Raw genomic sequence first — 21,395 nt, 5'->3', positions numbered from 1 at the left:
AAATTCTAGTTATTTTGACAGATGACCTGAAAAGGCGTCTAATAAGTATAAAAAGCAATATACACGAAAAGCAAGCGAGCACAATGGCAGCTTTATTTCTTAATGATTACTTCCATCTTCCTTAGTAATTTGCGTATGCCATCGCTGTATCTCTTCAAATACATGCTTCTCGCCAACATGGTCGCCTTTGACCTTCCGTTTGTATAGAACAACGTCCCAATTCATATTTGTGCTATCCAATTGTTTAAAATATTGTGTCGCATACTCCTGTATCTGTTGAAAAATCTCTTTACGCGATTTTTTCCAATGTTCTTGCTCTAGACGGGTCGCTTCTGGTTCATCCCAATAAGCCAAACTGATATGGTTTATTCGCTTTAGGCGCAACATCGGATAATATTTTGCTAACTCGCGCATCAATTGATGGTAGGGTTCAGGTGATGTGACAGGTAATAATAGATGAACTGATTCCCGCGTTTCCTTGTCCGTTACTAAAAACGGTTTAATTTCAATTATGGGTAAAGAAGTGGTCTTGAATTTTTTTAACAAACTGTCTAGTTTGTTTTTCAAGTCTTCTTGCTGTGCTTCATTGTCAACATCGAAAAAACCGACCATTGTAATGTGGCAACCATACTTGTTGGCTGTTGTTGGTCCAAATCTTTCTTTACATTCCTCGAGAAAGCTTTCGATGTATTGACGTACTTCATAAGAAGGCTCAAGATATATAATTAATTCAGTAGTCATTATTGTATAGTTGTGCAGCAAAAGGTCGAAATGTCAGAATGAGTTTGGGAGTTTACCAAGCAAGACGTCCGTTCTTATTCTTAAACAATGGTAGCTGAATTATAATTTTATGTGCTTTAAAACAATAAAATGGAAAACTTCCTTTACCAAGCTTCACTAGTTTGATTTGGCCAAACCTTCAGAGTTTTTTAATGACTTCATTGCTAACATTGAGACACTATACAATATTATATAGCTACGATCGGTACTCACAATTTCCAAAGTTTCCTGCCATAAATATTTGCAAGATTAGTACGATCTTTAAAATCTTGATCAAAACTCAACCATGAGGGTACAATCGAGACAATTTCTTAACTGTCTCCGTTCAGTAAGCGTTCATATAACCAATTTGTGGAAATTTCAAAAGATTACAACTCACATTCCAGTTCGTTAATGTCTAACAACAGCTGCAAGTAAACGTCTTTCTCTTTCTAACAGTGAGTGATACAATTTTTCTGTTACATCCGTTTGTTGGCCTTTGAACGCTGTGCAATCCTTGTTCTTCAAACCGTCATCATATATGATTAGTGGGATCTCCTTGTGGTCTTCGAAGAAAGGGGCAGCGGTTAATCTCTTAACAGTCTTTGCTTTATATCTGCAAAAGACATGCTAATAATTTGCTAAATTCACTATTTATTGTAGAAGCAGTAATGATGAATGCCTATCTTTTTTGCACAGCTGCTTCTGGCTTGATCGTCAACTTCTTCTTATGTCGTTCCTTCCTTTCTTCAGCCTTCTGTGCTTTTTTTGCACGTATCTTACTCTCCGTTGTTTTCCTTCCTCTTGGCAACTTTCTTTGCAGGATTTTTTCCTCTTCCTCGAGTTATACTCTTTAACGCCATCCAGAAGCATGTTGGTGAGCTCTTCGGCTCTTTGACGGCCTAGTTAATCGTCAGAAATGATTTTAGCAGACTTGAAGCCATAGAATTTGTGTAAAGTTCGGCTATGTCTTAATAAATAGGAGCCGGTTGAAATTGGATTGCCTTGTCAAACAGCTCAGGGCCTTTGTGTATTAATATTGATATGCCTCCATTTGAATGACACAGTAGAAATCAATGAGAATAACCTGGGTTTTTTGTCATCCTGACCAGCGCAAATCTTATAGTCAAGATAGTATAAGCAGCAGTAAAACTTCAGTCGAATCGGTTTAGATCCTGTCTATAGATTATAGATCACCTTAATGATCACCATTATTCGTATCTTTCTCTTTGAAGTTTAGCGCATATCATTTAATTCTACGAATAGTAACTGATTGTACCTATCAATACAGATCATACGATCATCTGAATTCCCCTTTAATCAGTTACAACGAGCAGAATTTTTCTATCAGCATAGTGTTTGAAAAGACATGCATCATTTGTAGCCTTAGCCTTGTAATTTGTATATACGAATCTACTAACATGCTTTTTATGTGGATGATGTTCTCTTGTATGGACAATGCGCTTCTGTGTTTCCACGCTTTAGTGTATCTGTCGATTTCTTATAGATGCTTAATTCTTTCAGGGTCACATGCAACTTTCACATGAAAGGCGGAGTGCAGACCTCTTACTTGTTCCTTACAATACAGTCGTCTTCGTTTTCTAAAACCTTTACCCCTTTATTTCTTTTATTTGAACTAGTTCAAACAGTTTATTGCTCAGTTAAAGAAAAGGAAAAGTTAAAGACATCAAAAAATGTTGCGATCACTTTCAAGAGTTTTACGTCGCCAATACAGTAGCCAGCAAACTGCTAACGTGCCTCTAGGGATGAGTTTCTGCCTGTCTGAGGAGCAAAAATCCATACAAGCAATGACTCGTAAATTTGCAAAAGAAGAAATAATACCGGTTGCTGCAGAATATGATAAAACAGGCAAATATCCAATTGACATCATCAGGAAAGCATGGGAATTGGGTCTTGTCAACACACATATTGAAGCTAAATATGGTGGAATGGAACTGGGTGTATTGGATAGTGCGATTATCTCAGAAGAGCTTGCCTATGGTTGTACTGGTATTCAAACAGCTATTGAAGCCAATAATTTAGCAGAAGCACCACTTATTGTTGCAGGCAATGATTTTCAAAAGAAAAAATATTTGGGTAGAATGACAGAAGAGCCGCTGGTTGCCTCTTACGGTGTTACAGAGCCTGGAGCTGGTTCCGATGTGGCTGGATTATCAACCAATGCCGTAAAAAAAGTGGATGGAAGTTGGGTATTGAACGGACAAAAGATGTGGATTACTAACGCTGGTCATGCCAATTGGTTCTTTGTTTTAGCAAGAACGGATGCAAATGCAAATACTGGAAAAGCCTTCACCGGCTTTATTGTAGATGCAGATGCCCCAGGCATCACGTTGGGTCGTAAAGAAATCAATATGGGGCAGCGTGCTTCTGATACTCGTGGGGTAACGTTTGAGGATGTGGTCGTTCCGGCTGAAAATGTATTAGGGTCTCAAGGTGAAGGCTTCAAAATTGCCATGAATGCCTTTGATATTACAAGACCATTGGTCGCATCAGCTGCTGTTGGCTTAGCTAGGCGTGCTTTGGAAGAGGCCTTACAATATTCGTTAGAGCGTAAAACGATGGGAAGGCCTATCTTTAATCACCAAGCGGTTTCCTTCATGTTAGCAGATATGGCCATCGGTATCGAAAGCGCGCGTATGATGGTTTATCGATCGGCTTATATGAGGGATCAAGGACAACGAAATACTTGGTATGCAAGCATTGCAAAAGCCTTAGCCGGGGATGTAGCCAATAAATGCGCTACAGATGCAGTTCAAATCTTTGGAGGTAACGGATTTAATACAGAATACCCCGTCGAGAAGCTGATGCGTGATGCGAAGATCTTCCAAATATACGAAGGTACAGCTCAAATCCAACGGTTGATTATTTCTCGTGGGCTAGCTGATACACTAAAATCGGGTGTTGATGCAATTGGAGGATTTTGATCACACAATATAGCAATTTTAACCTAACGTTTAGCATAGTGAAAGTGTTTTTGCATAAAAGTTTATTTGATTGCTGCCATAAAATGTTTGCTGATTAAGAAGCGTTGCAGAAGGAAAATTTTAATTTGAAGAAGTGATTTGTAATATTTTAAAGTATAACTATGTCTATCTACGCTTACGTACACATTAATGGCTACTCTATTTGACATTAAGCTGAACACAAAGCAAACACCATTCTCCTTTTAATTTTACTTTACAAAATGGTACTGGTCCAAGTTTATTTCTGCAAACAAGCTCTATTATGATTATTGCTTGCTGCAGACGTGTATAAGAAATAAATGCTGAGATAAAAGTAAACTGACGAACTATGTGTACATGTGCCAAAAGTTTGGATGAAGAGGGGTGTATATGATTCGTGTAATAGATAAAAAAAACAAAAAAAAATATAAATACAGCTATTCCAAAGCAATAAAAAAGATGAAAAACAATAGGAAAAACATAGATTATCTTTTTTGATTTATGAATAGACATTTCAAGCTAAAATTGATGAGCTGGATGAGTTTGCCAAGGCACGCTCGATGTCGAGGAGGATGGATGTGGTGACGAAAGAATGTTAGGGTTGAATTGCGCTTGGCTAATTGTCTGACTCATCAAGCCGGGAGAAGGTGCAGATGGGTTGGAAATATTGACTCCTGCTGTTGCTGCTATAGCTCCTGGGGGAAGTTGCTTCAATTTTGCAATATGTGAATGTTCAATATGATATTTCAAACCATTTAGATTCTTGTACCGTTTATTACAGTAACCAATTGTACAAACGTAAGGTTTTTGTGCATCTCGTTCAGCGTCGCTTTCTTCTTCTGTATGGCCATGCATTTGATGATATTTTAATCCGTTCGGGTTTTTATAGGCTTTATCACAACCACGGATTGGACATTTATAAGGTCTATCCTGGCCATCATCTAAAAAGAAAGGTTGTAAGGGAAGAGAATGATAAGTAATTGATCAAACTTATTTTTCGTGGTTATTGTTGTTGTCGTTGTTGTTATTGTTTAGAATAGTTACCGCATGTTTGATAGAGCGCCTCAGACTTGAACAATTGCAGATTTTCGGGAGTAGGATGCTGATTGATCAATGCTGGTAAAGCTTTATTTAGGATTTCCTCAGTATGCTGGCTCATAGTGGGTGACGTTACTACTGGGCTCATAGCAACCGGTGATGATAGTGCTGAATCGGTTGCGTTATGATTTAAAGTCGTGTTGGATATCGCTGGATAGTAAATATTATTTTTACGTAGCATAGGACTATTCGTTGTTAGCGCAGCAAGCTCGTGAGGTTGTGTAGGTAAGGGTGAAGGAAAAGGTGAATCCACATCATCTAACATAATATCGTCTTCTGGATGGTTCGTAGTCGAGAGATTATTATTCTCGACAGTTTCTTTCATAACTTCCTTCATATCCACTTCCTCTTCAATCGGAGCGTGATGATGCTCTTCATAGTGATGTAAAAGTTCATGAAGATCTTTGACTTTGATACCACAACAAACAAGATCGCTACAAAACTTATTTTCTAATTCTCTTTGATGAACAAAGCTATCGCGATGCTGAAAAATGGCGGGCATCGTATGCGAAGAGGGTGAATAGGATAGGCCCGACGGACTATTACCACTATTTATAAGCAGGCAATGGGCTCAATGAGTAAATAAATTCACAACATGACTTGGCTGTAACAATGCTAGAACTTACACGGACTGTTTTCGCTTGAAACTAATATTGATATTTGGTGTGGTCATTTGTAAATCACTGATAGTAAACAATGCTTATAAAATAGAGCAGAACACACAATGCTTTAAAATTAAAAAGAGTGGATAAAAGATTCGAGTAATAAGTTCTGGTTTAAGTTTCAAAAATGCCTGGAAAAAAAAAATAAAAAATAAAAATGACAAGTTTGACAGGTAATAATAAAGCTGCACTAAAATTGCTCGAAAGAATTGCTCCAACCAGATTCAGTGTAATATTTGATGGCTAGCGAACAAATTTACGCAATACAAAAATGAAATGGATATACTTAAAAAGCATATGTTACACAGTGTGTTTAACTATCTGCCAAGCACAATTTTCAAAATGGGATGCTCTGGGCTAGGAAGAGTGTTCTCTGAATAATTTTTCACATGAAACAAGGCCGACGTCAAAGGCGAGCTGCAGGAAAAGAGTTCGAATGGTAACTCGTTCGCTAGTTCCGGTTCTCCAATTTCAAAGGAAACGGCAGCAACAATTATAGGGGATATCAATAAAGCTTTGCTCTACAGGAAGTAAGATACTACAACTGTTGCTACCTTTGAATCGATGAGAGGATTATCGATATCAATACTAAGAACATGCAAAACTGACCTCAAATTCCTCGAGCATGAACCATGAACAGAAATCTCTTCAATCAGAAAGTGCGGAAACATCGCTTCATAGTTACTCCGCTTGCTGAAACTGCATGTGTGTTCCAATTATGGTCAAATTCTTGTTTAGTAAAAACAGTGCACGACCGTTTGTGTATGTACAACAAAACAAGTGGCAGCGACTCGCCGCAATACTATCAACTCTCAATGTGAACATTTTCCGCTTTTTTGGATTGGAAAGCTACATGTGCATGCGAAGTCTCAACTCACGTAGCGGACAGTTACTTTGAATGCACAGCACTTTAAATGTCTTAACCAATCAAAATCTTAATTTCGGGTTAATAGTAAAGACAGCAAATTTTTTTCATCTGTAATATTCGATGCTACTAAAGCGAAAACTGCCGTAATGGTCAGCAACCAATAGAGCAAGAAAGACAGATGCGTTTACAAAGGTTTTATTTCGTATGTAAACGGGTCAGGTAAGCAATTTGTTATTATAAGAACCACAGGTGATCCTCATTATGCTGGGTTTTATTCTTTGATATGACAGGCGAAAAACTGACGTTGTGCGCATACTTACCGAGTATGCTTGAACAGTCAAGTGCAAGTGTGTCACCCTAGGAACGAGAGAATTGTGATCTCTCAAGTGTTTTATGTCGCACATATGCCACACCAATGAGGCCATCAGCCCGTAATTTGATCGGCATTTCGTTATAACACGAAGAACAAAAGTATTCCTTTTCTCTAAACGTTAACAGTGGTTGAAAAGAATTGTTATTAAGGATACACTCATAACTGACACTAACTAATACTAAATCGCAATTCTCTTCAATCTAACTTGTGTACTAGTTCGTCTGCCATATGCTCAGAGACATTTTACCGATAAACCGTACAATTCGACGGTTTCATGTTGTCGTAGCATTGGTCCTAAAGCGTTTTGCTAGCATTTATCTCGGTCCAAAGCCATTTGTTTACTGGTCCAAAGAAAAATGAGCAAAAAAGGCCAGGATAATTGCCTTTCAATGATGAACGGTATCTGTTTAAAAATTGGCGGTAACCGGCATATAATAAATTCCATACGGCAGTCTTTAGATTTAAAAGCAATGCATTTGAAGGCAGGCAAAAATAATGACGAAAACAAATGTGAAATTGAAATAAGGGTCGCTCTTGATAGCATTTTAGGTTCCTCCTGACGAAAATTCAGTGCAAATGAGCATCAATAGAGGAAAGCAATTTTCTGATATATATTGCCTTATAAGAGAGGATGGAATTGGTAAGTGGTGCTCAGATAGTCATTGCATTAATCTTCGACTAGTCAGCGATGCTGGTAATGGGTAAAGAAGCATGGAAAGCAAAAATAATGATTGTGAGATATTTGTGTTGTTCACAGTGCTATCTGTCAGATTTGATAGTAATAATGCGAAACTCTTTCAGCGAAATTGAAGTAAGCCCTTAATAAGGTTGTCATAGAAAAAGCTGATAAAGATATTGCTGCACAGTACACAGTTGTCATAAACTTATTTGACAAAAATAGGTGTGTATTTCATGAAGAAGACAATTAACCACTGGAATTAAAGGTTCCTTAGTTCTATGTGCCTGTCTGATCTTGTGAAATGTAATAATTTACCAGTGGATATGAACTAGTGAGTTAAATATTGAGGTATTCATTTTTTACAATACTATTGTATTGCAGTTTATCAGAATGTCAATGCTGTAATTGATGATTTCATAGTTTCAAGAAAATACAAATCTGTCTGTGCCGTTTTAAAAACCCCTTCAGACGCAGCTAGGCATTCCAAGAACACGTATTACAATTCACTATACAGTAATTTTACATGGATGCGAGTACATGACATATCAATCTATTTTAATAGACAAAGTACGACAACTGACTAACCATGCACTTGATGTTAAATCAGTAATGGATCCTTTTTTTTTTTCCTAGGAGAAACCAGGAAATAGATTGCCCCTCCAGACACGCAAGGAACGACTAATAATTAACGCCATCATTGATGATAGATGGAGTACTCTTTCACGTCAAATCAATTTGTGTACTACGTTCCATTCTTACCAAAAAAAGAAAAAAGTAATGGGCTAAAGAAGGTTCTTTTCTCTTCCATATATCCACCAGAACCACTCGACATTAGCCATCTTTCTAGTGCCTTCGATTAAGCCCTGGCTTTAAAATGCGTGGTGTTCCTGGCTGACAAGAAACCAGAAGAACGAATAAACGATAGAGATCGCTCGTCAAGAGCGACAAATAATTAAAGCGTGTTAAACCTTTTCGTCTTAATTTTGTCTTTTTTTTTCACAGCCGCAATAGTTCAGGAACAACCATTTCTTTTCCCCCATTGCACTTCTTTCAGCTATATTATATTTAAATGAATCGCTTGATCTTTTCATCCAAGATCCGCACCTTATCTCAAGCATCCACTGGTGTTCTTCGTCGTTCGTACTCAAGCCATAAAGAGCTTCAATTTGGCGTAGACGCTCGTGCTAAGCTTTTGCGCGGTGTTGACATTTTGGCCAAATCTGTCGCTGTGACCATGGGACCAAAAGGTCGCAATGTATTGATAGAGCAGCCTTATGGTTCTCCTAAAATTACCAAGGACGGTGTTACTGTTGCTAAGGCCATATCACTGGAAGATAAATTTGAAAATCTTGGTGCTCGTCTTGTTCAAGATGTAGCTAACAAGACGAACGAAGTGGCTGGTGATGGTACAACTACTGCTACTGTTTTGACTCGTGCCATTATTGCCGAAGGTGTGAAAAATGTAGCCGCTGGGTGCAATCCCATGGACCTTCGTCGTGGTGTTCAAATGGCCGTGAGTGCAGTGGTTGACTTCTTGAAGCAAAATTCCAAGGTTATCACCACTCCTCAAGAAATCGCTCAAGTAGCCACTATTTCTGCTAATGGCGATAAACATGTGGGTGATGTGATTGCCCAGGCCATGGAGCGAGTGGGTAAAGAAGGGGTAATTACTGTAAAGGCTGGTAAAACTATGAGTGATGAATTGGATGTGACAGAAGGTATGCGATTCGATCGCGGTTTCATCAGCCCTTATTTCATCAACGATACCAAATCCCAACGTGTCGAATTCGAAAAACCACTTATTTTGCTATCTGAAAAGAAAATTTCTCTATTGAGCGATGTGATGCCAGCATTAGAAGCGGCCGCTACTCAAAGACGACCTCTTTTGATTGTTGCCGAAGACTTAGATGGTGAAGCTTTGGCCGCTTGTATTTTGAACAAGCTCCGTGGTCAGCTTCAAGTAGCTGCAGTCAAAGCTCCTGGGTTCGGTGACAATCGTCGTAACATCTTGCATGACCTTGGTGTTTTAACTCAATCCACTGTCTTTTCGGACGATGCCGACCTCAAGTTAGAAAAAGCAACCCCGGAACTTTTCGGTTCATCAGGCTCAGTCACTATTACAAAAGAGGATACTACTATTTTGAATGGAGCTGGTTCAAAGGATGCCATCGAACAACGTTGTGAACAAATTCGCGGTGTTATTGCCGATCCTAGCACATCTGATTATGAAAAGGAAAAACTGCAAGAACGACTTGCCAAGCTTTCTGGTGGCGTAGCTGTCATCCATGTTGGAGGGGCTTCTGAGGTGGAGGTGGGTGAGAAAAAGGATCGCTATGACGATGCTCTCAATGCTACGAGAGCAGCTGTTGAAGAAGGTATTGTTCCTGGAGGTGGTGTTGCGCTTTTGAAGGCCGCCAACGCACTCAGCAATTTGAAGGGGGCCAATTTTGATCAGCAGTTGGGCATCAATATCATTCGTCAAGCCATTCAAAATCCTTGCCGAACCATTGTAGACAATTCAGGCGGTGAAGGCTCTGTCGTAAGCGGTAAACTCTTGGAGAAAACAGATAATATCAATTGGGGTTATGATGCCTCTACTGGTGAATACTGCGATATGATTGAACGTGGTATTATTGACCCCACCAAGGTTGTACGTACTGCACTCGTTGATGCTTCTGGTGTAGCTTCTCTCTTGACAACTTCTGAATGCGTGATAACTGATGCTCCTACCAAAACTAGCAGCGGTATGCCTGCTGGAATGCCTGGTATGATGTAGTAAAACAACAATAATACATGAATTCTGTATTTGTGGAACAATTATACCTTTATTATCTATTCACCTTTTCTATTCTTCCATACAACTTATACATTTTTAACAATAAAATCCATTGTGGGATTATTTGATCTAACTCGGGTTAACAATCCTGAAACCTTGGAAAAAGCGCTCATCGTGCATAAAAAAGAATCCGGGGTAAATTTGAAACGCCGTAACTGGTTCCTGTGTTTAGAAATGAACCTTTTTACATAGAAATGTAGATTTGTAATTGCAGTCAATTGCCCGTAAATGGCTACCTTAAACAGCTCAAACAAAGGATGAAACACATATTGGAAGAGATTAAGAAGGCATTTCTTATTTAAAATTAAAGTAATATCAATGGGCAGAATGTCATTTGTGCAAGGCACAAACAAATCTTTATGGCAGTAGCAGCCACAAATTGCTCCGCAAAAAGTGTGACATAGTCCCCACTTCTGTTATGGTAACCAATCTTTTTTGTCAAGCCCTTAGTGACCGATACTTACACTTTACTAAAAAAGCGTCTATATCTCTGTTTTTGTTATTTAGTGCCTCTTCTCTCCCCTCTTTCTTTCTTTTCTTCTTTTCTTTTGCCTAATTGACGTGTCGCCTGTCAAATAACTTCTACCTAGCACACTCTCTTACTTGCTGAATTCTCTTCACTAACCACTATTTCCAACCGACAAAAAACAATTTTTAGACAAAGTTACTTGCAACAAAGCAGAATATAAGACTTGACCTTTTCCAAAAACTCATTCAGATTTTGACATTAACGAAATCAGAAGGACAGACTGAAACAGCTTTCGAAAAAAAGAATATTTCAATTTCCTGTGCAAAAAAAAAGAAATCCAGAAAACCTATTGCCTTTTTTTTTTTTTTTTTTTTTTTTTTTTTCTTAAATAATTCGCTTGACCCCTTTTTTATTTTGAAAGTGGAAAAATAATCCCCTTGTTCCTTTCGCCTATTTTTCTCTTTTTATATTTATTTATCTATCTTTTGTTCGCCTTACTTCTGGACACCTGTAAAAAATAACAAAGAATTAAAAGTACAATGTTGGTCACAGAAACGTTCCATGGTTACATCGAAACGACCCAAGACGTCCTGTTGATTTTTGAAGGTTGTCGTAGAGGCTTATTACCAAGAATATGCAGAAGATTGCAGGAAAGGGAACGTAAAATGATTAGATCAGGCTCAATTTTCGTTTTCGATGAAAGAGAATCAGGTAAAGAGAGAAAGGAAACAACTATCAAACAGCAGACCAAGTTTCTCATTTTTACCTATCGAAAATCTATTACCAAAAAAAAAAATACATTACTAGGCATTAAGCGCTGGACAGACGGTAGAGTTTGGAGCCCTTCTCGTATTTTGGGCAATTTTCTAATTTATAGGGAACTCGATAAGAAACAAGCGGGTGAAAAACGTTTGTCAACCTCCTCAAACGCAAGTTTAATAGAGAATCCATTGGCAGCAGCTAGGAGAAGTTTTAGCATAGATGGTGGTGGTGGTGCTTCTATTGATAGAAACAAGGAACGTCAATTAGTCGGAAGCTTATCCGATTCGTACAGGTTTAAAGAAGATGGGTTGATAAAGAAGACCATGTCAATTATCGTAAACGGTGTCGCTCAGCACTTGATTTCATACTATGACCCTAACGAAGTACTGCAAGAAAAGTTACGCGCGCCCTCCTCCGTGCCTGAGCTTGCAAGCCTGGAAATATCCCCAGAACTTCTTGTGAAACAAAACTTCAGGATTCCTCCTTTGGTTGAGCCTACTTTTGATCAGAATGACAGTCAACACCAACAACAGTACCCTCTTGAGGTGTCCACATCAACAGGATATGCTAGCCGCTCTACTACAAACATGAATTCTTTACGCAGTATGTCGGTTGGAAATATTCGTGTACAAGAACAGCTAGTGATGTACCACCACCCTTACCAGCACCCCAATAATCATAGCAACAGCCGCTCAGACTCACCAAACACAACTAATTTCCAGCATTCATTATCTATACCAAATATTTATAACAATGATAATACCAACAATAGCACCCATCCAACCACCAATGGAGGTTTCAATTTGAGCGCAACGATACCATCACCTTCTCCTAGTACGCCCATGATTCCTGCTTCCCGTTATCAGCAACAACAGCATCAGCAACAGCAACAGCAACAACAGCAGCATCAACGTCATTACTCTACTTCCTCCGTCTCTTCACGCTATAATAATTTTGCAGATTCTTTTATTCAAAGGCATAATTCCGTCGGTCATATCCTCGCTAATGACACCTACCAAGATCAACAGCAAAACGAAAGATATGCATCACACAATATAGGACAGTTGCTGAATCCTGTTCATCCCCTCCAGAATGGCAACAGTGCCGCCGCCAGCCATAATACCAACACCACTCCTAACTCTTCATCTTCCCCTTCTCCCACGGCTCATACGGCTACTAATATTTTACAATCCATTAATATGGATCATCCCTATGATTATGCTACCTCTGTTGCTGGCTCTTCCTCTTTACGCCATTCTATAAGTCATGATAATGATTCAAATACGTTGAATGAAGGTAGTACGACTGGTGCTGGCTCAACTGCTGCTGCTAACCATGACAGTGGAGGCGGTACTGGGCTCTCGGATATGATGAACTATTACCATCGTCAGACTATTGCAAACCAACATCAGCAAATGCCTCAGTTCTTCATGACGTCCTCTCAAGATCCCCAGCAACAGCAACAACAAAATCAAAATGGTCTTTATACCAACTTACATGACAGCGATAATATGGGTCCTTTGATGCTGAAGTAGTGTATTACCAGAAAAAAAAGAATTTAAAATAAAAATGTATGTAAATCTATATTATACGTATGCTTCCTTTCTTTACTGAATATATATAGACCGTCAAAAAGAAAAAAAAAAAGTGTAAAAAGATTTGAAAAGGTTTGAAAAGTTTTTTTCATTTCTTCTGTTATCGCCAAGCGTCATTGATTATACAGTAATTACTCTGCTTTTCTTACGTAAGTTGATCTTCATATGTCACAAACAGAGATTAAGGTTGACATATGAACAATGCACGTAGATCATGTCTTTGGTGTACTTGTAGAAAAAAAAAAAGGTTTTGTGCACGTTTTCGTTTAATGTTATACACCTTTTCCTGATTTTATTCGTGCATTAAGCTTAAAATCTATCCATTTTCTTTTTTAACGAACGTTTTACGCAGCGTACATTATCCATTGGTGTTATTCTATTCTGAATGGATCCAAAACAGTTCTCATACCGTTTGCTTGCTTTGTTGACTCATTTTTTAGTTATTCGGTTGTTGCGCTAGTAGACATAGTTATTTTCCACGGTTCAGCAGATCAGAAGGAACTTTTGAAAACAAAAGATTAGATGCCCATAGGTTTTGTTATCTCCTCCTTTTTTACGGATCTTTTGACAGTAAATGGGACACCATATGCACTAATCATTGTTTACGCCAATCGAACGTATCATCTATAGCGACAGTTGCCTTCATAAAATTGAAGCTCTTGCAACTAAGAAACAGTCAAAGATATCGAAGACGATAATACTACGTTGCTGCCCTCACTCAATAATAACTAAAACGGATGAATAATTTGCCACAGCAAAATAACGATTGGAGGTGAGCACTCTTAAAGCTGGGTCTGCAGCTCATACAACATTGATAATGACCAAGAAACAGGCAATATATGGCATTTGCTGAGGACTCATCTATATGATACTCACGAAGTTCTCCATGTAGATTTGGCTTTCTTCTTCTTCTTCTTCAAACATATTTACATGCTTCGCCTTTTTTGATTAGTTTGTTGAGCCCATTAAGTTTAGTACTAATCTTCTTTGTTTTCGTCTCAAGAGAGGCAATATTTGTCTGGCTGCATTGATGTAACAGTGCCTATTCGCATGAGAGCCCCAAGTATGCTGACCATTACTCAATGTATTATCATATTTCTTTGTCTCATTTACATCTTTTGTTTGAAGTTTCCTTGACGCTTTCTTAGCAGTAGCAGTTTATTTACCCTATGCGTTAAGCTTTTCAACGACTCGGACTGCTGCGACATTGCAAGCAGATTATATTGTTCTATATCACTCAAGGAGCAGTGTTTAAGGGTTGTTCAACATGCGGTTTCAGGACATCAACGGAGGACTAGATGCTTTCTTTGATAGAATAAAGTATGAGAGCAATGGTTTTTCAAATATGTGGAGTCCTAATGCTATCATTGCAATAGTTAGTATTGCTATTTACAAATCAAACGCTCCTTGTAGCGTCATTTTTGTTCCTTTTCGGCAATTTTCTGTCACCTCTTTAATAAAGAAAGTGTTCTAGTAAGTCTTCTCATTTATGGTATAATACCAGCGTATTCCGACATAATGTAATTTAAACACTTCTTAATATATACCAACTTCAAAGCAAATTGAATTTTGGGTATTCTTGGAAAGCCTTACCATTACTGTTTTTTCGCTTCAGATTCGAACTATTTTCAAAAGGAAATAAGACTCTTTCATTAGATAAAATTGGACAAATTTGGCAATTTGTTTGAAGCACTGCTAGAATTAAATGGGACTTATGGCAGCTGTTCAGCTTAAAGCACCTTTAAAAGTGGCAGCATAGCAGCCTAAATAACCCTTCTTTTACATATTTTCGTCTTAGAGCCCCTTTTGAAGAGCCAAAATATAGACCTTATTGAGTGTAAAGCTCTGCTTGCAGATTCTGTTGAGCATACAGAAACAGATAACTTTTTACACCATTCCAAAATATCAAACAGTAATAGAGTGATAAATGTTGTCAGAAAATTGTTGTCATCTAACTACTCTCACTTTTCCCTTTCCTTTATTTTTTCTCCATCTTTTTCTTCTTTCTTAAAAGTTACGTAAATTCGTATACTCCTATGACACGGCATAAGCTCGATGCCGAAGCTGAAGCTCTCATTCATGAAAAGAAGAAAGCAAAGTTAGCTGCTCTCGATGATGAAACTGCCGAAAATTGAAACAAGATTGAAAAGTATGAATTCCTAGTATTTCTTATGTCTACCGAAAACTTATAATATACTGTAAATATTGTATTAGGCCAAAAAACCAAAGATTCCGAAAACGTTGTTAAAGGTAAGAAACGCGCAAAAACCAAGCGAAAAGCATCTTCCAGCACGAACACTACCAAGTGCAAGTCATGTGGAGAACTCGGACATGGAAGCAAAAGAAGTCCATTATGCCCCAATCATGAAGGGACATTGGAGGAAACCATAACAAGGAAATTGGGTAGTTTTGAAAGGTTCACTATTTCAGTGCCGTTAGAAACATTTGTTACGAATCCTGCCATGAACATGTGTTGGAAAAGTCAGCCTTTCTGTGAACAGTGGTCATGTCAAGGCTCAATTCATTGTCAACCATTACATTCTTACGTATCATAAGCATGTAACAAACGCGTTGTTTGAGCAAAACTTCTGGTATACTGTCTGTCGGGTCGTCTATGGAAGTGCCAGAATTGAAGATGTGGAGGCTCGTTATCCTGAAATGACAGGTTTCGCAGAGGCATATTATACGCTCTTGATACATCATCATGAAGTCAATCTTTCAGTATATTGTGGTTATTTGGCATATTACGGCCAGATTGTATCTTCAGCATCTATCACTTTGGCCACAACATATGAAAACTATTATGTTGAGAACTTTGAAGACACGGTGGCAAAATACTTTATCTATTATCTTCGCCTTCATTACCCTGTAAGTATTACCAATGAATATATATATATTTAAATTCACCAAATTTGCAACCATAACCATGTAGGATTTCAATGTTGACCCTATCAAAGACCTTGTTTATAATCAGCTCCTTGATTACATTCTTCTTCAGCCAGCCGGCCAACTTTTCAACATCAATCCCACAACTGCTCCTAGAGAGTTTATGCCGTTCATCACAGAGATGGAGCATCCCCTAAATGCTGCTTCAAATCTAATAAGAAACCGCCTTCCAACCATACTAGCCAACAAAGTATTTGTCTCCTCTAATCCCTCAATGCTGATACCCCTCTACCATTATATTATGCTGTAGTACGAGGATTTTCAGGGATGTATTAGAGCAATTGGATTTCGAAGCTTTACAAGCTGCAAAACTCTGGCATTGTTGGCCATCAATTTCCTGCCCGTTTGACACCGACCAAATTCGCCATGTTTCCAAACCCAAGTATGAAATGGCGGTTCATAAAACTGGATTCTCAAAACCTTCATCACTTCTTTCCGTATGATCGTTTGACGAAACTGGACTACGAAACAGAAATTGACTACATTTCAAGGTTCTTTCGATACTTTAGCTTCATAATATTCAAAATAGATAGGTAAACTTGTTGAATTATATCTATTTTTAACTGGGAAGGGCTAATTCAGATCTGTTATATTGCTGTCCTAGCATTGAAGAGTTCATTAATTTACCTACAGGTAAAAATAAAATGTTCATCAACTGCATCTATAACGGCGGATACACATGTCGGATTGCCTTTGCTAGAAAGACTACCAGTAGCATCATTGGAAATGTACAATTGAGCATATACGACTTCACCGAAGAGGAAATCTGTGCTGTAGACCCCGGGCGCAAAAATGCGTTTGTTTCGTACCATGGAGGCACAGATGTCAGGAAGTGTTCAACTAGAGAGTGTTGCCAATCCATAGGATATAAGGGCAGGATGAAGATGGAAGAAGAATTGAAACAGCAACAGGGTATCAAAACTATAGAGTCACTCATCCCATCTGTTAAAACAAGATTTGGTAGCCGCTATCGTGATCATATATCATATACAGTATATGTGCGCACATATGAATATTTTGCATCAGTTCTATGGGTACAGAACCGCAGAGCTGAACTGGAAAATTTTTTGTGGAAGACAAGTATCCTTAGAGTATGCTACAACCACCCTTTTGAATGGAGGAAAGAAGTATAACCCGCAGAAGAGATCACGGCATATGAGTAAAAAAAGCCACAAGAAACGTAAAAAGCAAAACAATCGACGAAATCCCGGCATAGCTCATCAATCAGTCAATATCATGTAAATAGAATGATTTAAATGATGCGCACAGTATGCGTTACTGTAATAATTGTGTTCTCACTTTTCTAGGGATAATCATCATACGTACAAAAGGTCATTCGAACTTGGCGATAAGTCGAAAATGCCACTGGTACTGTTTGGTGATGGGTTAACCAATGGAGCGTAAGTTCGCTTTAAAGGTTTGCAAGCCGGTGTTTCAAACAAAAATATACAAGCATTTGAAATCTAAAGAGAAACAAGGGCTTAGTAATAGATATTGATGAATTCCGTACGTCAAAGGTATGCAATCAATTGCAAATGATCATAATCATAGTTCAAAGCTCTGATTTACATCAATTTGTGTATAGATCTGTAATTCGTGTAAATCGTCGGATGTAAGAAAGTATCGTTTCTCGTACGCCAAGTAGAGAAATCCATCAAATACTCTTTTGCTGAAATTGTAGTATTTTTTGGAATCGTGATGTTATGGCTGCTCAAAACATGTATCATATTGCTCAAGAGGTTTGGGCTGGTCATGGAAGACCTGACCCATTTTGTCGTCAATCACAAAGCGCCACAACGAATGTGGTTGTCTTCCCTCGATGGGAGACTTAAAAGACTCTACAGGAAGTAAGTCTACATTTTATCAATAATATCCAAAAATATTGTACACAAAATCCCAATTTTTTTTGTTCTTTAATCTGAAAATCACCTCAATACTGTCCGAAACTGAACCGAAAGACTGTATTGCTGTTGTACTTATGTTCAACTTCCGAAAAGGGCTGTAAGGTCTAATCATATTGCAAATTTACTTTCCATCTTTGACCTTAAAGTAAAAACACCTTGTTTCTCTCGAATACCTTTTTTTATCTGATAGATTGCATATTGTTGTATCTCCCGCAGACGAGATATTGCACATAAACAATAAAGGGAGAAAAGTAAAGTTCAATACTTTACTTTTTTTTTGTATAGTATCTTAACCTCTCGTTTCCTCAGAAAAAGTTCTTCCAGATAGTATATATAACCCAATGATAGATGATCAAGTTAGCAATGCTTTGAATTCAGCTATTGCATTTGAAGAGAAAGGGCAAATAAAGGTATTTTCAGGTCAACTTTAGCCCCATGACAAGTAGAGACATAAAAGTGTTCCGTTGACATTGCCTTAATACTCGTATAGGAAGCGTATTTTGCTTTTACAGTAGCCAGTGAAAAAGCCATTCAAGCTTTAAATGACATCAAATTTGTACATTCTTGTAAAAGACATTTATGATTTTTGTAGCTGATCTTTCAGCAATGAATTAACGTTATTAGTCTATATTTTATAGCAATTGTATCAAGTCCGAAGCATTATGCACAATTACTGGCGACAATGAGGACTTGTCTTATACATATTGAGAATATTATTGAAAACCACTCACCTGCAGCACTCAAAACGGTTAGTCAACAAACTACAGGTGATTCTAAGATAAATCGGCCTCCGTTACCGCCAAAGCCTTCCAAAATGCAAAAACCAGTTCTACCGCCAAAACCTAGTAAAACAACTTCCCGCCCTCCTTCGCCTACAAATCACACACCTACAACTTCCAATTATTCCTCCTCCACTGTTGATAAGGAATTGCAGGGTTAGTTGGAAAATGACTTTGTGTATCTGGCTATTTACTTTGATTATCCCGTGTTGAACCACTAATCAATTTTAGGTTCTACATCAATAGACAATTCAACGGACACAATAGTTATTAAACCACGTGTTTATGATAGCAGGCCCACAAGCTTACCGCCGATACAACAACACTCTCACCTCAGCTCGGTACAATCCCCTTCGCCGAGACCTCGAACAGAGTTTCCCAATAAAACTAGCAATAGAAATACGGCTTCAGTTCGTATAATAGCAGAAGGAGAAATTGATCCTGATTATCTAGTACCTGCACAAACAAGTGCAGGAGATAGCTTAGTGCCATCCTTGTCGACAATGACAGACCATGTTCCCCTAATACCAGCACCGCCGTTGTTAACCACTCACCGTATGCTCCAAGCAAAGGTAGACGATTTAGAGGAGAAGATAAGAGACTGTAGGGCAAGGAAACAGTCATTAACACAGGGAGATAATTCTCACTTGGAAACAATGACAGAGAGTGCTTTAGATCAAACGATTGCGCAATATTTAAGAGTACTAGCAGAGTTAAAGGCAACGTTGAATGGTGTACGGACGATCTATATGAGTGCAGCCACTGTTCCCAGCATACTTCAATTTGGAGCCCATGTTATTGCATACCAAGTTACTCTCATTGAGGCCGCTATTTTTGGCGCTATACCCCCTCAAGCATTACTCGAACATTCTACCAAAACTCCTCATCCACGTATTGTTGCTTCAACTGATTTTTTCAACTATATCACAAGATGCATTGAACACTCTGTACTTTTACCTCAAGAGGCATCAGCGCGTGCACAACTCATTCATTATTGGATCAAAGTAGCTTCTCGTTGTCTGGAGCTGAACAACTATCAAACACTAAAAGCTATTATCTCAGCCCTTAACACACCACCTGTACAAAGATTAAAGCGTACATGGTCTTATATACCAAAGAAGAGTTCAACAAAGCTAGAGACACTGAATGATCTCATGTCAGAAGCCAACAATTATGGACATTATCGTGAACATATGGGCATGGTCAATACCACGGTTGTCAACGGTAAAAGTGTGCAACTTATTCGTGATGAGCATTATTCCCGTCCTACTGTTCCGTTCTTGGGTACTATTATTCACGATATAACATATCTTTTGGCGGCATTCAAATCATCTCCTCACGCGAAGACAATGAAGCCAGAGGACGAACCACGTATTCACGATGTTCTGAATACAATGCATCGTTTTCAATCTGGCCCTCGATATACCCCCACATTACCACATGCCTTTTTAAAGTCCTCCCAAAAGCATCATTTTCGACCTGCATTATCCAATGCATTGCACCGAGGAGCATCTCGAATACAACGATTCAGCGGTGGAAATATTTTTGGTGGAGGTAACAATAGCAACAATGATTCATCCACGAGCAATACCAGCAGTAATGTGAGTGTGAACAGTGTGGGCATAGACGGTGATGACGATGATAATAGTAATTTGGAAGAACAACAGAAAATGGCAACTCAATATATTTTAATGCGCTCTTGGGTGAGCCAAAGTACAGTAGATGAATTGAGTAACTTGAGAGAGCCACCGCAACCGAAGACATATAGTAACACGAGCTATTACGGATCTCGTAGTAGCAGCGGCGCTGGTGGTGGACATATCTCATCCAATATGAACCGCACCAGTTCCGTATTCAGTAATGCTAGCTCCAATCTTAGATTCAGTACTGGTTCAATGTCGATGAATACCTTGAGCACATCTAATGGAGGTGACAGCAGTAGGCCCGGTAGTTTCGATGACATCGAAGATGAGCAAAAGCGCAAACCCATCCATAACGGACAGCAGCAGCCACAACAACAACAAAATGGATTCTTCTCAAACTTTAGAAGAAGTGACGTGGGGGCTGGCGCTAGACCTGTTACTATACATGAAGGTATGGAGAGAAGTGTTTCAGTGAGTTCTGGACTGTCAAGGGAAGATCAAGAGAATATACATGTGGCAACCTCTCATAGTACCGGCAAAATAGGAACAAATTTGAGCACGCAAAGGCCTTCTGTACCTCCTAGACCAGTTCCAAAACCTCCAGTATCCAATGATGCTGATTCAGTTACTCATAATAATGATTTCAAAGTAGCGTTAGCGCAAAAGTTAGCTAGAGCTGCTGCTGAAAGAAACTGAAATATTACTGTACATATTGATATATAAAAACTGTAAAAGCTAGGGTTTATTCTGTTGCTGAAGGTTTCTCTGTTATTTTTCATAGCTTTCTAAGTGTGTTTTGTCTAGTATATCTGTCTAAATACCTATTGTTGTGCCTCTGCACAGTTTCCACACTTGAAAAACTTTTGGTTCGCCAAGCATGTTCTATTCAGTTGGGCACAGGAGCATCTTCTAAATCAAAAATTGTCTTACTAGTACGTCTCAAAGCAAAATTCAGGCATTATCTTATAATCCTACCTTTGTAAAATCGATCACCTGTGGAGCCTCATGTTTACTGCCTTTTGTTTATGAAACGATTATTGCGTGGATTGATTGTCCTAT

General features: G+C 38.5%; 8 protein-coding genes across 8 annotated transcripts; 5 read left to right on the top strand and 3 right to left on the bottom strand.

The window, feature by feature from the left end:
• Position 1: 1 nt before the first annotated feature.
• Positions 2–1,195, bottom strand: BDF20DRAFT_387550 (uncharacterized protein). The gene is made up of 3 exons (XM_053075339.1): positions 1,160–1,195; positions 889–1,008; positions 2–820 (listed from the first exon to the last, which is right to left on the bottom strand). The coding sequence occupies exon 3, from the start codon at positions 739–741 to the stop codon at positions 100–102; it is 642 nt and encodes a 213-aa protein (XP_052938207.1). The 5' UTR covers positions 742–820; positions 889–1,008; positions 1,160–1,195; the 3' UTR covers positions 2–99.
• On the bottom strand, positions 1,171–1,632 carry BDF20DRAFT_833916 (uncharacterized protein; the record flags this gene model as incomplete). The annotated part of the gene is made up of 2 exons (XM_053078694.1): positions 1,171–1,389; positions 1,543–1,632. The coding sequence occupies 2 exons, from the start codon at positions 1,630–1,632 to the stop codon at positions 1,171–1,173; spliced, it is 309 nt and encodes a 102-aa protein (XP_052938206.1).
• An 821-nt stretch (positions 1,633–2,453) lies between these two features.
• Positions 2,454–3,704, top strand: BDF20DRAFT_911506 (acyl-CoA dehydrogenase/oxidase; the record flags this gene model as incomplete). Its single annotated transcript, XM_053083830.1, has 1 exon — positions 2,454–3,704. One exon carries the CDS (start codon positions 2,454–2,456, stop codon positions 3,702–3,704), a length of 1,251 nt encoding a protein of 416 aa, XP_052938205.1.
• Positions 3,705–3,852: 148 nt separating this feature from the next.
• Positions 3,853–5,839, bottom strand: BDF20DRAFT_387455 (uncharacterized protein). The gene is made up of 3 exons (XM_053075338.1): positions 5,447–5,839; positions 4,767–5,368; positions 3,853–4,663 (listed from the first exon to the last, which is right to left on the bottom strand). The coding sequence occupies exons 1-3, from the start codon at positions 5,491–5,493 to the stop codon at positions 4,242–4,244; spliced, it is 1,071 nt and encodes a 356-aa protein (XP_052938204.1). The 5' UTR covers positions 5,494–5,839; the 3' UTR covers positions 3,853–4,241.
• A 794-nt stretch (positions 5,840–6,633) lies between these two features.
• On the top strand, positions 6,634–10,178 carry BDF20DRAFT_905334 (hsp60-like protein; the record flags this gene model as incomplete). The annotated part of the gene is made up of 2 exons (XM_053083152.1): positions 6,634–6,701; positions 8,552–10,178. 2 exons carry the CDS (start codon positions 6,634–6,636, stop codon positions 10,176–10,178), a joined length of 1,695 nt encoding a protein of 564 aa, XP_052938203.1.
• A 1,068-nt stretch (positions 10,179–11,246) lies between these two features.
• Positions 11,247–11,963, top strand: BDF20DRAFT_816073 (Gti1/Pac2 family-domain-containing protein; the record flags this gene model as incomplete). Its single annotated transcript, XM_053077127.1, has 2 exons — positions 11,247–11,418; positions 11,515–11,963. Coding segments are annotated over 2 exons (621 nt in total), but the record flags the coding sequence as incomplete, so codon positions are not given.
• A 3,216-nt stretch (positions 11,964–15,179) lies between these two features.
• BDF20DRAFT_911502 (uncharacterized protein) lies at positions 15,180–17,842 on the top strand (the record flags this gene model as incomplete). Its single annotated transcript, XM_053083829.1, has 9 exons — positions 15,180–15,213; positions 15,279–15,480; positions 15,566–15,932; positions 15,997–16,200; positions 16,287–16,543; positions 16,615–16,954; positions 17,037–17,248; positions 17,318–17,410; positions 17,692–17,842. 9 exons carry the CDS (start codon positions 15,180–15,182, stop codon positions 17,840–17,842), a joined length of 1,860 nt encoding a protein of 619 aa, XP_052938201.1.
• Positions 17,843–18,255: 413 nt separating this feature from the next.
• BDF20DRAFT_816923 (ras guanine nucleotide exchange factor domain-containing protein) lies at positions 18,256–21,032 on the top strand (the record flags this gene model as incomplete). Its single annotated transcript, XM_053077207.1, has 4 exons — positions 18,256–18,324; positions 18,405–18,480; positions 18,553–18,849; positions 18,940–21,032. 4 exons carry the CDS (start codon positions 18,256–18,258, stop codon positions 21,030–21,032), a joined length of 2,535 nt encoding a protein of 844 aa, XP_052938200.1.
• Between the last annotated feature and the right edge of the window lie 363 nt (positions 21,033–21,395).

The sequence above is a fragment of the Mycotypha africana genome (assembly GCF_025528875.1).
Source record: "Mycotypha africana strain NRRL 2978 chromosome Unknown BDF20scaffold_3, whole genome shotgun sequence".
Lineage (NCBI taxonomy): Eukaryota > Fungi > Mucoromycota > Mucoromycetes > Mucorales > Mycotyphaceae > Mycotypha > Mycotypha africana.
This window is presented reverse-complemented; position numbering and strand designations above follow the sequence as displayed.